The sequence below is a fragment of the Coffea eugenioides genome, chromosome 5 (genome assembly GCF_003713205.1).
Source record: "Coffea eugenioides isolate CCC68of chromosome 5, Ceug_1.0, whole genome shotgun sequence".
Lineage (NCBI taxonomy): Eukaryota > Viridiplantae > Streptophyta > Magnoliopsida > Gentianales > Rubiaceae > Coffea > Coffea eugenioides.
Window position 1 is genome coordinate 8,332,512 of NC_040039.1, and position 15,990 is coordinate 8,348,501.

General features: G+C 33.7%; 1 protein-coding gene and 1 pseudogene across 2 annotated transcripts; one reads left to right on the forward strand and one right to left on the reverse strand.

Moving 5' to 3' along the window:
* Positions 1–7,739: 7,739 nt before the first annotated feature.
* LOC113772567 (54S ribosomal protein L19, mitochondrial-like) lies at positions 7,740–10,917 on the forward strand. 2 transcript variants are annotated; one of them, XM_027317193.1, is made up of 2 exons: positions 7,740–8,032; positions 10,051–10,917. In XM_027317193.1, the coding sequence occupies exon 2, from the start codon at positions 10,123–10,125 to the stop codon at positions 10,588–10,590; it is 468 nt and encodes a 155-aa protein (XP_027172994.1). In that variant the 5' UTR covers positions 7,740–8,032; positions 10,051–10,122; the 3' UTR covers positions 10,591–10,917. The 2 variants fall into 2 exon arrangements, with proteins under 2 accessions (XP_027172994.1, XP_027172993.1); XM_027317192.1 differs by having other exon boundaries at positions 10,087–10,917.
* Positions 10,918–11,210: 293 nt separating this feature from the next.
* On the reverse strand, positions 11,211–15,242 carry LOC113771127 (annotated as a pseudogene).
* Between the last annotated feature and the right edge of the window lie 748 nt (positions 15,243–15,990).

Here is a 15,990-nt window from a genome sequence, read left to right on the forward strand (position 1 = left end):
GTCATGTTTGGATAGAGTATTATTTGGAATAATTACCGTAACACTTTTTATGATGTGATTTATATGAGATAAAAAAGTAATTAAAAATATAAAAAGGTGGATTGAGAAATGTGTTTATGATCCAAGCAAAATATTATTTGAGATAATTCAGCAATTCCAATATCGCATCTACTATTTGACCGCAATAATTTACTTTGGTCAAGTAATGAGTATATGGAATATTTTTAATTGTTTGAACTCGTTCACACAATATTTGTCAAGTGAAATAGGTTATTTTTTTGGACACTTCACCCATTAAAATATAGAATTCATCCAATTTAGTATTTAACTTTTATTTTTAGACACTTTGCCTCCTCAAGCATGAAATTCATCCTACAGAATTGTCGACACTAATATAGTAGACAAGTGATGCTCTAAATTTAAGATTGGCAAGTAATGCTCAAAATTCAGGGATTAAAGTAGGATGGATTAATTCATAGTGAAGTATCCAAAAATAAAGTTTAAGAACTAAAGTCGAAGTGCATCAGTAGTTAAAGGGTTTCAAGCGAAATTGTTTGGTATCAAGTCAACAATTAAACGGTCAGGTTTAAAGGTTTTTCTCTCATCTTTTTCCATTAAAAATGCAAATCTTTTTTTCCATTAAAAACTAAGGTTGAAGTGAATGAAAGGCAAACTTAGACATTCGGCTCAGGCAAAAGTCACTGTTGATTACTAGGTTGATAACTTGAGATTGGAGACTCAAAAGCAAAAGTCTTCACATTATATGTTCTAGATACGTGGTTTCTTGCCTTTTCTAAATATAACCTAAAGAGTCAATTATGCGGTTAAAATTGGATCATTTCAAAATCATGCGAGCAAAAGTCATCCGGTGAATGGTGTAGGTAACAAGGTTAAACAAAATATATCAATTTTGACAAGAAATGAAATTCTCGTTGCTAGTAAATACAAGGGATAATTTCACAAGTCACCCCTAAGGTTTCTGACTATTTCACTTAGCTCTCTTGAAGTTTTTAAAAATTGCACTTATGTTCTTTTGATTTGACATTTTGGTAACCAAACCTTAAAATTAGGTCAAAATTTAAATGAATACTCTAAACTGCCCTTATCTTATTAAATTTTATTTTAATTTGACACAATTATAAAAGAAAGGAGTTTGAAGTTTTTCATACCAATATTTGTTATTTAATAATCAACTATAACAATAAATCTTGTGCTATAATAGGCTATTTTTTATAGTACTTTATTGGAAATATAGATTCTTTCTAAGATAGAGAAGAAAGTGTTATCTTGCCTTTTTTTTTTAAGTTATGGACTATATTTTGAATAAAAGTTTAGGGACTAGTTTAGTGATGAAACTATCATAGTTTGGTAGTGATTCTAAGCCATTTGTTTTTACTTATTGTTAATTTATTCTTGATTTTGATACAAAAAATGAGTTACAAAAAAGTTGGACGATATTCAAATTCATCAAAAAAAATATAACGAGTTTAACATTTGATATGGATAGATATTAGCGACAACATTGATAGTTCGTCTATACTTCTAGTAAAATATAAGAGAAATGATTAAGAAGGAAAAAGAAAAAAAATTATAAAATCCACCCTTTTGTACAAACATGGCAACAAGAGAGTTTTATTAAAATATTAAGGTTAGTATTTTCATTTTAACTGGGTAAGGGAGGTAAGTGTAACTTTTGAAACCTTAAGAGAGTCAAGCGAAATTAATAAAAATCTCAGGGGAGGTTTCTAACATTATGCCTAAATACAATCGATCACCCTTTTGTTTTAGTGAGAGAAACATGTTAGTGCAATAATAATTTCATATGTAAAACTTGCGAGCTATAAAGCAAACAAAATCAAGAAAGAGAATTATCTTTAGTAGTCTGAATTGTGCTACCATTCAATAACTTGAGTCATTCAAATTTACGGTTTTTACTATGAAAAGTCCAAGACGATTTGTGTTCTTTTCACACATGACTGCTCGATTGTGCCTTTATTCCAAATAAGTTTAAATCTTGAACCTGTCAAGCCATTATTAGGTTAGCAAAAAATGATGTTGTAAATCAAACATGTTTTTCCAGATAGTTAGAATTGGTAATAACTACTATCTTGTCTACATGTTTCTCTTCGTTTCCCCTAATTATAGGAGGGAAAGTGATCCCATTAGTTGTCTTGTAGCACTTTAAATTTCTCCTTTGCCTTTTTCACTTTTGTATTTAATCAGTAAACTAGGGAAACTAGTACATTGAATATAGGCATTAATCTTAGGAAAGAGTGCATTACTAATTGACCGAATCCTTAATCGGATCCTTTATCTGAACTTCAATCTTCCAGAAAATAATCGGAACAAGTAATATGTTAAGTGGAATCAAGATTTGTTTAAATCACCCACAGAGGAACACCAGATTCTGCCTCTTAAAATCAATATTTTACTACCTCATTAAGTTCTCCATGTAAAAAGCAAATTTAACTTGAGAAGGCATTGAGAATATTGTGTTATCAAATATAATTTATCACTGTTGCTATGTAAATCTTATTATTATTTGTACTAAAATCATATCCACTATTTGACTGCACTATTTAAATTTGGTTGAGTAATGAATATATGGATTATTTGCCATTGTACTCATATGTTCAACTAGAGGTGGCAATTTGGATTGAGATCCATTTATCCATCCATATAATCCATAATTAAATGGATTTGGATTATCCATTTATAGTATTGGTTTTAAATGGTTGACCAAAGTAAAACCATTAAATTAAATGGATTTATATGAATTATCCACAAAAATCATATATATCCATTTACTTAAAAACCAAATAAAATTGAAGTTTTGGTGGATAGAGAATTGGGTATCAACTGTGACCGGATTGAGGTTGGTGAGATGCTCCATGTTGCTCTACTTTGCACTCAATAACCTCCCCGCCCACCGGCCTAAGATGTCGGATGTGATTCGAATGCTTGAAGGAGAAGGCCTAGCAGAAAAATGGGCAGCCTCCCATAATTATACAAATCAAGGCACAAACCTTCCCCCCCTCATTCATGGTTCCGGAATCAGGTTGCACCATGACACGGTCCCTGGACATGATGACAATGTCTATGACCAGTCAGCCATGTTTGAGATGATAACAATGGATGAAGACTATGATGCTTATGCCATGGAGCTTTCTGGTCCGAGATAACAAAAGGACCTAAAAATGCACAGATATGTTGATTTTTGTTTTCTTATTCTTTACTATAAAGAAGGTTACCTAAGCATCGGAACAACCTAAATTAGCTCTTTACCTATTTTTATTTGTTTCTATTTTCCTCCATGTTTAGAAGGCTGTTTTGTGTTTTACCATGTATATATATATCGTTTCACAGTCAGATATACTGATTGCTCCAATGAGTAAATAATATTTAAATGGATAATTGATTTTTATTTAATCCATTTAGATCCATCCATTTAAATCCATTTATTAAAGGAATCTAAATGGATTAGATAAATTTCATCTACCATCCATTAAGTCAAAACCAATTATAAACCATTTATCCGTATTGTCACCTCTAGTTCAAACAATATTTGTTAAGTAAAATAGGTTACTCTTGTAGGCGTCAAAATTTTGTTATCCTTCACACGATGAAAAGACACTATTTCTCCTGTTGCACTTACTTTTTTGTTCTTAATAAATAGGCAGTGGAATGTATATCTACAAGAAAAATGAAGAAAATGTATTCCAAATCAGTCGAGTAATTATACAGGGTGTTGGACTTCGTAATTGATTGATTATTACGATGTCATATTCAGCTGTACAATTTTTTTAAAGGCTGAAAATCACAAGAAAGAAAGGTCAAGCACTGGTTAATTAATATTGAAAGAGTCAACACAAATCTCGTGAGGCATGACTTCATGGTCGAGGACTTTGTCCTCAGTTGTCCTCTGTGAGTTTAAATGCTGTGTGAAATTCCTAATTATTTAAATGCCACGTTTTAGATATATTCAACTACCAAATAGTGATATACCAATTGGCTGGATGGCGTTGGTCTGTGAGCTGCACCTTAAATTGTACTTTGCACCAACGCTTTCAGTTACCTCTGAGCGTTTCTAATCTAATTGTTCTGGTGTAATTTCGACTTGTTGAAAAAAAACTACCAAATAGTGATATACCTTATATTAAGGTTGTTCATGCATAACCGAAGTAAAGAAATTCGTGTATTCAACCAAATAAAAAAAAAAGGAAAGTTTTAAAAAACCAGTCAACAGAGAAATAGTTGGTTTGATTTTAAAAATGGAGGGGTCTAGGTAGTTGTCTATGAATGATTTAATACTTTTTCGAACAGATTATATTTCATCACAAATCATTTGTACAATTTTATAATAGTCGTGTTATAATCAACTATCGTTCACGTAAAATTGTACATGTCAGTCACGTCAGTTATTTATCGTAATCTAGGCCATACGTTTTCAAAATTTATACTGATGGCTAAATCCGGATGGTAGATAGTTGGATATGATTGCTCTTGTGAAGTGACACTTGCTAATTTTTCAATTCTACGACCAAGGTCTATGAAATATACATACTTTAAGCTATACAAGTCATGAATATTACAACTTTTACTTGGCAAATGATGTTGCCAGAGTCCAAATTTTATATCCACAGTAATTTTGATTAAAATGACAAGAAGTACCTAGTCAAGTCCAACTTGCATTTTGGCTTAAGAGCAAATTTGAACATTTAATACAAGAATAACTACGAAACAAAATTTGAGCTATAGCATTAGCAGAACCATTTGCAGAAGTTTTGCTATAAAAAGGAAGACTAATGCTAGCTTAAGCATTTAAGTAAGAAGCATGACAGAAAAGAAGATGAGAGGGAGAGCCAGCTACAATGATGGAGAGGCGAGAGGCTCTCCTCGCAAAGGTTATGTTCCTGTGCTAGTGGGAACTGACAATGAAGACATGGAGAGGCTTTGCATACCTGTAAAGCTCATCAATCACCCTTGTCTTGTTTCTTTACTTGATGATTATGTGCGACATTTTGGGCATAATCAGCAAGGATTGTTGAGAGTGTCATATAATGCTGACAAATTCAAAGAATTGCTGAAGAGTCTATCAAAAAGGAAGCAGTTCTGTTACACGTGTATTATGGGTTTTCTTTCTCACAAGGGTATTAGTGTATGAAATTTGTGTTTTTAAGCAAGAATTATGGAGATTTGAGCAGATTAATCTATAATCTTGTTTAAAGTATTTCTGGTAGGAACTTGATGAATGCCAGCAAATAGATGCTCTGAAGCTAGTACAGGGAAGTAACGGGGGATATTTGATGTATAGCAGATTGAATTGTGTCTCCATTTCATTGAGCCGCATTTGCTGAAGGATACACATTAAGGGAGCTAGTAAGTCATTTTTATTTCACTTCTTCAATTGCAACTATATTCATTTTCCAAAGAAAAAGCGAGAATGATTAATCCAAATCTGGAACTAGGAGATACAGAGTAATTTTTCAATTGTGGAGTCGAGTTTGGGCAAATCACCCTCCTTTTCCTATAAACAAATAATCAAGTAAGTCATGATATTGCAAAGGGTTGATTCCAAGTCGATCACCCCCCGGGGGTCTCAAAAATATCAATTCCACAATTTGCTCATTGAAGGTTGAATTGGATCAGTCTGCTCTCTCTGATAATTGATTTTTCCTAATTAGAATCCTCATAACTTAAGGAACATATTGATTGAAACTCTAAATTTAATGGACCAAAAAATGCAAAGCAAAAATTTTTTGACTAATGCTATTTTGATTTTGACAATTAGTTCTTGTGATGTTACATCAATGTCCTAAATTTGCAAAACTATAATTTTTGGAGACTAAATTTATTTTGATCAAAACATTTTGGACGTGTTTGGCACATGAGCCAAACATTGGGCACTATAAGTCTATAACTACATTTCTTTCATGTGAAAAGAGAAGTTCATAACATGCTAGCAGAGAAATCCTTTAAAATTGTAGGGTTGGAAATGAGTTGAGTCTCGATTTAATTCTACCAAACTCGAACTCAACGAGTTTTCAATGTAAAATTCAAGTTTAAGTTTGACCTTAAATTTGAACCTAAGCAAACTCAAATAAATAATAAAAGTATTAGAGATATATATGTAATTTAACTATTAAAATAAAAATAGTATACATATATATATGTAAATTTATATGTGTGTGTTTGCATGTATATGTATATGTATGTATGTATGTATGTATATTCGAGCAACCTTGCAGGCTAACTAGCTAAGTTTCTCTATGCTCAAATAGAGTTAGATATTGACTGAGCTAGAGTTAAGATTAAACAGTTTGATTCATTTGCAGCTCCAATCTTCCCTTCACTTCGTAGACACCAAATCTTTGCTAATTTTCAAAATTTCCTTGAGATTTCTATTTATTTATTAGTCATTTATTTTTATACATTCTTTTTCTTATATTTTTAGGCTTTTCAAAAAAAGAAAAAGAGAACAAAAAATTTAGGAAAAAGCAAGAAATAAGAAAATCAAAGGAATAATTAAGCCCAATTTAAAAATAGACATATGCTAATAAAGTAAAGCTCAACACCCAAGCCCATTTCTTGCAAGCTAGGGTAAGAGAAAAGATTGAGGGTAAGTTAATATTTTTATTAATAGAAAATGTGATGGGTAAGTTAGCATTTTTATTAAGGGTAAAAAACCTCAGTGGCCACTAAACTATTGGTCAAATCATGTTTTGGCTATCAAACTATTTTTGGTCAGTAATTGGCCACTAAACAATTTAATCAGTAAACTCGTGACCATTTAGTCGATAATTGCTTTTAATCTGTAAAATTAGCAGTTAATCTGTGAAATAGGATCGCGTAGTTGTTGGATAAAATTACCCTGCGCTTTGCCACGTGTACTGCTAATTTCACAAATTAAGAGCAATTATCGACTAAATGGTCACAGATTTACTGACTAAGTTGTTTAATGGCCAATTACTGACGAAAAATAGTTTGATAGCCAAAACATGATCAGACCAATAGTTTAATGGTCGCTGAGATTTTTTGCCCTTTTATTAATAGAATTATAATTTTCACTTTATTTTTTCATACCAAATTTGCAGACGTTTCAAATAGTTTCCTTACACTTATCCATTATCACTTAATACACACTCACACACTAACTCGTGCTACATCTACCAATATTCATGGTCGGACCTAGGGAAGCAACCTAATCGAACCGCTCGCTAGCTGATAGCAAGTGGTTCGAGTGAGCACGACTCAAATTCGGTCAACATTGAGCTCGAGTCGAATTCGAGTTAACCAAGTCGAATTCGAGTTAACCGAGTCGAGTTCGAGTCGAGTATTTTTTATCTCAAAATCGAATTCGAGATAAAAAATACTAAGTTCGTTAGCTCACGAGCAAGTTCGAGTTCAATTATATATATGTATATATATATATATTATTTATTTATTTATTTTAATAGCAAAATTACATATATATTCCTAATATTTTATTATTTGTTAAGAAAATTTATTATTTTATTTATTTTTTAAAAATAAAATAATTATTTTTTTTTATTTTGAGTTTGACATTTTGAGTTGGAGTTCAAGTTTCGAAAAATTAAGTTGAGACTCAACTCGATTAGGTCAAATCTCGAGTCAACTCGACTCATTTGCACTCCTAGCCAAGCCAACATCGGTTTTTTCTTTTTTTTTTGGTCCCTTTTAGACTGCCGGTCATAGTCTCCTAAAATCACAGTCATCGTTCTTCTTCTAAAAAACCAAGAATCAAAAGAAAACAGAGCTTACCGCCTCTCAGTGATCACCTTCAAATCATTATTGCCTTTGAGCTCCTAAAATTATCGTCAGAATCTTTCCAATACCTTAATTAGGAATCCAAGCCCCATTAAAAACACAGAAAACAAGAAAGAAAAAAGAAAAAACGAAAGGCAGAAAAGAGCAGAAGGAAAGAAAGGAATCAGCAGGGAGTTGCTGTTGCCGCCGCCGCCGCCACCGGAACTTTCCACCACCACCTGCAAATCTTCACCGAGAGAGCACTGTAAGCTCAAATTTTCCTTTAATTTCAGTTTTTCTTTAAGCTCAGATTCTTGAAGCTCTTAAACACATTTTTCTTGAATTTGTCCTTTGCAATTTTTCTGTTGATTATCCGCGATTTTGTGAATATGCATGCTTTGTGTGTTAATTGGACTGAAATCCCTTGTGTTTCTGAGAAATTTAGATAACTATAATCCTGATGGATAATGAAATCTGTGGTTTTTCTCATATCTATCACATATTTGACAAAATGCTCAAATGAAGCCCAAATGAAAATTTAAACTAAGGGCATGAATCTCCTGAATCTGTGCACATGGCAAGGAGTTCCTATCAGTCCAACGCTAATCGTAGTCTGTGAGTGACCCCAGAAAACCAAGAGGACCGAGGGAATTGAACTTAAGCGATTTTTTTTTCTTGATTTTTTCTTTTTCATTTCTGCTATTTTCTGCATTTTTGTGAGGGTTTAGGGTGTGTATGGCATGTTTGTACGTGGAACTGTGATTGTATCAAGCTGAGCTAAGCGAACAGGAAGCTTAAACCTAAAACTAAAATGGCAAAATGAATGGAACGGTAATTTGATATCAGGAACCAAGCTCGATAAGGTTTATATTGATATATGTGATAATGGAGATACAGAGGTTGATGGAAATAGGAAGAAGGTGAAAAAGAAGGAAAGAAACTTGGGAAAGGGGAAAGAGAATTGGGAGTAATGATCCCAAATCTTCCAGATACAAAATATTCTTTTGTTGTCCTATCACAAAGCAAATCTCCTATATAATCACTAGGCAATGACATGAAGACACATGGCCATCTCTTAGGAAAACGACAATAGCCTCCTTCTTCACATTGGTTGTGCTGATTTCCAGAGAAGGCGTGATCCTGCTCCCACGCCTTCTACCTTGACTTCTTCTTTTCCTTTCACAACTACTTTATTGGAAACCACACCTTCAGCTCATTTCTTCGGCTTAAGTCCCTGCTCCATGACAGTTGCTCCCCCTTCAATCAATGTTGTCCTCAAGATTGAAAAACAGGAAACTCCCTTTCAATTCCTTCTGCATCCTCCCATGTAGCTTCAGCTGGAGAAGTTCCCCAGCATTGAATGAGCCATTGAACAGCTGTAGCATTCTTTCCTAAACAATCCTTTGATCTAAGACAGCTACTGGCTCTACTCGGAAGTGCCCTTTCTCATCTGTGTTTGGCAGTTGCAGCACTGGGACTATCTGCTGTCCTACTTTCCTCTTCAGCAAGGATACATGGAACACAGGGTGTACCTTGGATCCTTCTGCCAATTTTAGTCTGTAGGCTACCTTCCCTATCCTCTGCATCACCTGGTATGGGCCAAAGTACTGATGTATTATAATTTTGATAGTGTTGCCATTGTCTCAAGCAGTAATTGTAAGAATTCATTGGCTGGCAGAATTTGTTAGTGACCTATTTTTTTTATCCTTTTTTATTACTCAATTTCATTTTAGAATTTTGGGAGAAAATTGGCGGAATCACCTGCAAGGAGAAAGTGGGCTGCACAAGATTCTGGATATTACAATTTTTCTTTTGGCTTTTCTATCTGGTTACATCCTAGCATGTTTCATAAATAACTTGTCTGTCTCTTTGAATTGCATATAAACTGGTTGTGAAGAGCCTCAATGCTTGGTCTAATCTGACTTTATGGTGCATGATTATTCATCTCCAAATGTTACATTAAATTTTTTCTTTGCTGCAGTTTTGAGCTAAAGTGTGACATATACGCTTTTATACTTTATTATCAGTATGGTATATTGGAACTTATTTGTGTGATGTGTCGTAACATTGTGGAGTCATTTGTATCTTGGGATGGGAAGAAATCTATAACTCATCAATCAAGTTAGATTTTGTTCTTGTTGTCTTGGATTCAGTAGTTGTACTTCCATATTTATGTGAATAGTTGATAAATAGACAAACTTGTCAGATAGTATGTCTTCTTGGAATATAGCTATATGTTGATCTTGTAGAATGTGAAAAGCTGAATGTATTTTATGAAACCAGGGACCTAATTTACTTTATAAATTCTTGTTTTCAAAGACTGGTACTGGTGCATCTGGAAATTCCCTATAAAAAATGTCAACGTTGAAGGAAATCCTGACCCGTCGGCCAGTGGCAGCGACGATCCGCTTAACAGTTCCAGCCGGGGGAGCTAGGCCGGCACCTCCAGTGGGGCCCGCGCTGGGTCAATACAGGCTCAATCTGATGGCCTTCTGCAAGGATTTCAATGCCAGGACGCAAAAGTACAGGTCTGACACCCCCATGGCCGTCGTCATCACTGCCTTCAAGGACAACACCTTCGAGTTCACTGTTAGGTCGCCTTCGGTTACGTGGTACCTAAAGAAGGCAGCGGGGTTGGAGAAGGGGAGCGGGCGCCCCGGTCACGTGACGGCTTCCTCCTTGACCTTGAAGCACGTGTACGAGATTGCCAAGGTGAAGCAGCAGGACCCCTATTGTCAGTATATGCCTCTGGAGTCCATTTGTAAGTCTATCATCGGAACTGCTAATTCCATGGGGATTAAAGTCCAGAAGGAGTTTGATTAGATTTTTTTTCTTTTTATTTTTGGTTCTTTTTTGTTGCTGCTGCTGTCTTAGTTTTGTGCCGTTCTGTTGCTGCTTCATTGTTACCTTTTTTTTTTTTCTTCCGCTTTCTCTCCCTCTTTCCTTTGTTGTGTTTCTTCAACTACTATGACTATTTTTTTTCGGTGCATTTAAGAATTTGGTGGGTGAGAGAGTACTATTGGCTGAAATTAAGTGCAGTACTGCCAATAGTACCATTTCCGCGGCAATTTAGTTACGGTGGATGGAGTGGAATGTTAGATTTTACTACTATAAAATTTTTCATGCTCTTTGATGGAATGTTTTTAATTATTTATTTTTTCATTGGGATGCTCGAGTCTTGAAATGTCAAGTGCAATTATTAGTTTCCAAGTGTGTGTTGCATTGCGTTGTGGGAGATTGAATTTGACGTTGCTTGTGTAATACCAACAAATGTAATGCAGCTTTTGTAGGACTATTATTATATGGCACAAATGAACATTTGCTTGCTTATATTATTATTAACAAACACACATCATAAACTTTTTGTTTCCAATTTGCATCACCAAAAGACAGGTGCTAGACCCGTGTTTCAACAACCAATCTATTTTGGTATTACATGTCCACTAGGTTTTTTTTTCTATTACATATCTGTGGCGAAATGCCTTTATGCTGCTAATAACAAATTTGGCCCCTTTGTTCAATTTGGCTTCACAGAATCTCCTCTCCGCCACCTCATAAACAGGGTTCATCATTAGTGGGAAAGTAAAGAATAGGTTAATGCACAAACCCAACTGAACAAGGCTGCTCGATAGTCCCTGCCCAAAATTGGTCGTGATTATATCTGTGGTCTCTTCGTCGAAAGCAAAATACCCCAAAATTCCAAATCCGCCATAAATTAAGGAGATGAAAGCCATTGCCCAGCCTAGGATTATCCCAAACTGTTGTTTCTCCTTCGTCTTTGACTCTAACGGCAATATCATTTCGATCCCTTCAAAAGTATAAACCGCCACCTAAGCCCATAAAAAAACACAGTGAATCTGCTGAAAGCTTCCAAGACAGGCCTGTTTCTAAGAAAAATCATAACATCTTCGACCATCACCACCCCATGGCACCGATATCAACTAAGTCAGCAAATATGCTCAAGAGGGCCAAATGGGTCAGCGTGGGAATGGAGTTCAACCCCAGTTGGAACGGAAAACAGCTCCATATGTACACAGACTTGGGCACAAAAATTCCCAAGATCTTAGGGTTAGGGTTAGTGGGAGCGCAATTGAATATATAAGCTAAAGTATTGGCTATAAATATCAAGTAACTTGTGCAAAAACCAGCTTGAGAAAGAACAATCATAGCATCGATGGCAAACCTGCCGACAAGACCACACACAACAAATCCAAGATCACCAAAAGATGATCTTTGGAGACTTAAGACTGGATTCAAGTCTTCTCTGCATGTGGACTAAGAGCATCATACAATGGTCGGTGAGCAAGGCGACCGAGGAGAGCATAAGGACGCCCATCGCCCACCCTGTTCTCTTGAATGTGTAGGGTAGGCCAAGGACGTCTGCTCCTACTATAGCTATGAAGACAGAGGGGAACAACTTTTGTCTCTATCCTCGATTTTGAAAAGCAATGTTCGTTATTTGTAATTCTTTTATGTTCAAGTACTTATTTCTTCTTTGTTAAATTCTTTTGCAATTGATTACTGTTTCTCACTTGTTGAATAGTTTTGAGATTGCTTACATGCTTTCTAGTTTCTTTCAATCTGTAATTGTTGTTAGGAATTAGAACAAGAATCAAAGTAAATTAATTTGATTGTCTACCCTTTCATATTAATTTACTATAGAGAAAACAAGAGAAGTTAAATTATTTAATCTTTTGAATGGTTGCTTGGATTAAATTCATATTCTCTATTTTAATGCTATTATTGAGTGAAAGAGAATTGCTTTTCAACATTGAATTCACTTGATAATAAAGAATTGATTGGAAGATTTTTCTAGTTAATTTTACTATTGAATGTCTTGGTTTTCATTAACTTTAAGGATAATCTAATTTTTGCTTGAATTGAAAGGATGAATTTCGCACTTCAATAATAAACAAAGTCTATGGAGTGAATGTTTAACCATTGAAACGAGTTATTTTAAATTGATTAGTTTCTTTAATTTTCTTGAATTTAATTTTCGTGTAAAAAGATGCTTGAATTAAAAGTATGCAAAACAACTCAAATAAATAAAGTGTTAAATAACCATGGGTCATATCTACAAATGTTGTTCTTCGCGTCAAAAGACTTTTCCACTATTTGATTAAAATAAATATGAATAATTCCCTCTTAGTATTGGAATTTGAGAAAAAGATTATTGTAGGAATCGGAAAAACCTATGAATTGACTATATGAGTTGTTTGTTTGTGAAATTCGATTAGGGTGAGAGATTAAATTTAACTTATTAAAATTAGGGTATAATTGTCTCTCTTTTACTTGATATTATGAGTATACAAGGCAAATTGAATGATTTCATAATGATGACTTGCTAAGTTATGAAGGGTTGAATTTTAAAGTTCCACATGATTTATTTCAATTCTTAAATCATCGTTGATTGGTATTTCCTATTGTTTGAGAACAAGTAATGATTTAAATGTAGGGGAATTTGATATGTATATTATTTATACTAATTTAAGTAAACATTCAAGAATTAAGTAAAAGCAATACACTACGAATTATACTAATTTAAGCAAGTAAATTTACAATGGAGAATTTAGGAGAAGAATATCCTAGGGTTACGAATCTCTTGTTGCTCAAGAGAGAATAGGGGTGAAAATCCGGGTGATTCTCATGTATTAGGTCATGTTTTCTCCCCAGAAAATTGCACTTGTTCATTATTTGTCATTTCCAAGCCATCTTCGAATCCGTCAAATGTTTTGCTTGAATTCTACTTAATCTAAATTGACCATAAATCACCAAAATCCTACAAATGCAACAAGTTTGCATATTAGACTACTAAAATTCAAGTTTTTGTTATAAAAATAGGACTTGTGGAAATAGTAGCTAATAGGAGCAAATTTCATCCTTAAAAACCCTAAAACACACTAATAAAGCAAGTTTAAAATGCCGTAGTAATTAACCAATTTCTTGTGGAATTGATACTAATTATCACTATACTCGTTTGACTCGTATACTGGTAGAAAATCGAGGTAATTGAGCTTAACTAAATTGGTAATTGAGAATTTATAACTTGGAAACGTATTAGGTGGTTAATTGTGCGCTTAATTTATGAATATTTTTCCCTTGATTTGGCTAAAATATGGTGTTGATTGCTAGATTCTACTCATATTTAATTTTTGGTGTTGTCTCTAAGAATTTGTGGTGAAAAGAGAATAAAAAAATACATTAAAGGTTGAATTTTCAAAAGATAATACTTTAGAAGGCATAACCACGTCTTAACTTCTTGTGAAATCCATGCTTACGGGATTGAAGTGGGCCACCGTTTGAAGCTTTGCTGGTGTATTGGAAGGCCGTTGGTGTCTTTAGAAACATATAATTTCTTGTTTCTATCTAGTAGTATTAGTTGAATAGGAATCTTAATCCTTTCCTTATTGGATGTTGGAAAAAGCGTAGGTAATTAGAACTCCAATTAGTTTTGGGACTCTAGGGGATCAAGATTAGGAACGCAAGAAATGATTCATGAGCTTTTTCCATTATTCCTCTTCCGCTCTTTCTCTCTAATAAATCCTAGTATTTCTTGTGGCCACGAATCGACCATGAGGAGTGACTGAACATTTTCTCTAGTTGAAGGATAATTGAAGTTTTGGTTCAACGATATTGTGAGATCTAATTTGATTTATTTGTTTCATTTATTTATAAGTATTTATATATTTCTATTCATTCATGATTATGATTATTTTATACAATTACATAACTGGCCACTATTTAATTGTCGGAATAATCTATTGCCATCTAAAATATCAAATCCATAATTGTTTGGTGGTTTTAGTATTTGTGGCGAGTAATGTAATCTGATTGTAGTAAAAACTTTCGAATTTTATGTTATGAGAATATATAATCTAGCTTAAATAAATCGAGCTTGTGTGTTTGTTGGTTAGAATTAGTAGCTTCTTTAATTATTAATGTTTCAGTAGGTTAAATCCTAAGAGCTTGTTTAGAATTGCTTAGTTGACAAGGGAAATAATCACAGAACTTGTTGTAGTTATCGAAAGAGTAAGGAGAGACATGTTATCAGAGCACGTTGACAATCATAACCAGTTTATTTATAAATAATTGATTTTTCCTTTGTATCGATGATCAGTTGAATGAACCAAAGTGGATATTAGACCTTTCGCTAGAGAGTTGTCTTTTCTTAGTTTAGTTTTATTTAATTTTGTGCTATTGTTTTTATTTTTATTCAAGTGAGTTATTGAGATAAATTCTCTATAATCCCCCATTTTATTTATTGTCATTTTTATAAGAAAAATAAATTACCGAGTTCCTAAGGGTACAACCCTACTTACCACTACACTCGAATTCATATTTTTAGAATAGAATTTTATTTTTACTTGTTTGACACCCAACAAAGCCTGAGCCACATCAACCACTCCAATTTTTGGCTCCGCTAATCCAGATTCAACAACCGACCAATACTCCTTGGACCTTAAGAAGTTCTCCATTAAAATGCTCCAATGATTATAATGACCATCAAAGTGGGAATTGCTGGCTGCACAAAGTTGTCAGTGGCCATTGCGATTTACCATTGCTTTGTTAAAATTCTCACAACTCACTGTTTGGTTTCACTCATCAATCTAGCTCTGTTGCCACTGATACAAGTATTGAGGAAGAAAAGACAAAATAGGAGGAACAAAGAACTGAACTTTATTACTTCTTCAAATCTGATACAACACTCATAACATGAAGCTACACCATTTAAGCTTCACCATTTATAGAGCTAAAACCAACAAAAAAAAATGCTTGAATCTAGAAAGTGTAGCCATTAACTATTGATAAAGTGCTCACACATGGAGTAGACTCCACTAAACTAGGTCAAATCAAATCAAACTAAAATAGACTCCTATTGACATGGTCAACTAAACTTAAGTAAATATCTCTAACACAAAGAGTTCATTTACAAAGATATAATCGTTATTGAGATCCTAAATCATTTCTAGACTTGTTGCATTTTTTTTACTAGAATTTGTTCGGCTTTTGAACATATAGGTTCTTAGTTGTAGGCAATAACAATTCAAAGTTGAATAGAGAAAATGAAGAAAATCAAAATCCAAGTTAGTCAAGAAATAAGATTTTTTTTTTATTTTTACTTGATTAGTGCAATATCAACTTCAACTAAAAGCGTCAGTTCAACTCAAATGAAGATGCATTCTGATACGCCAGTTGATGCATGACTTTATGATTAAAGACTTG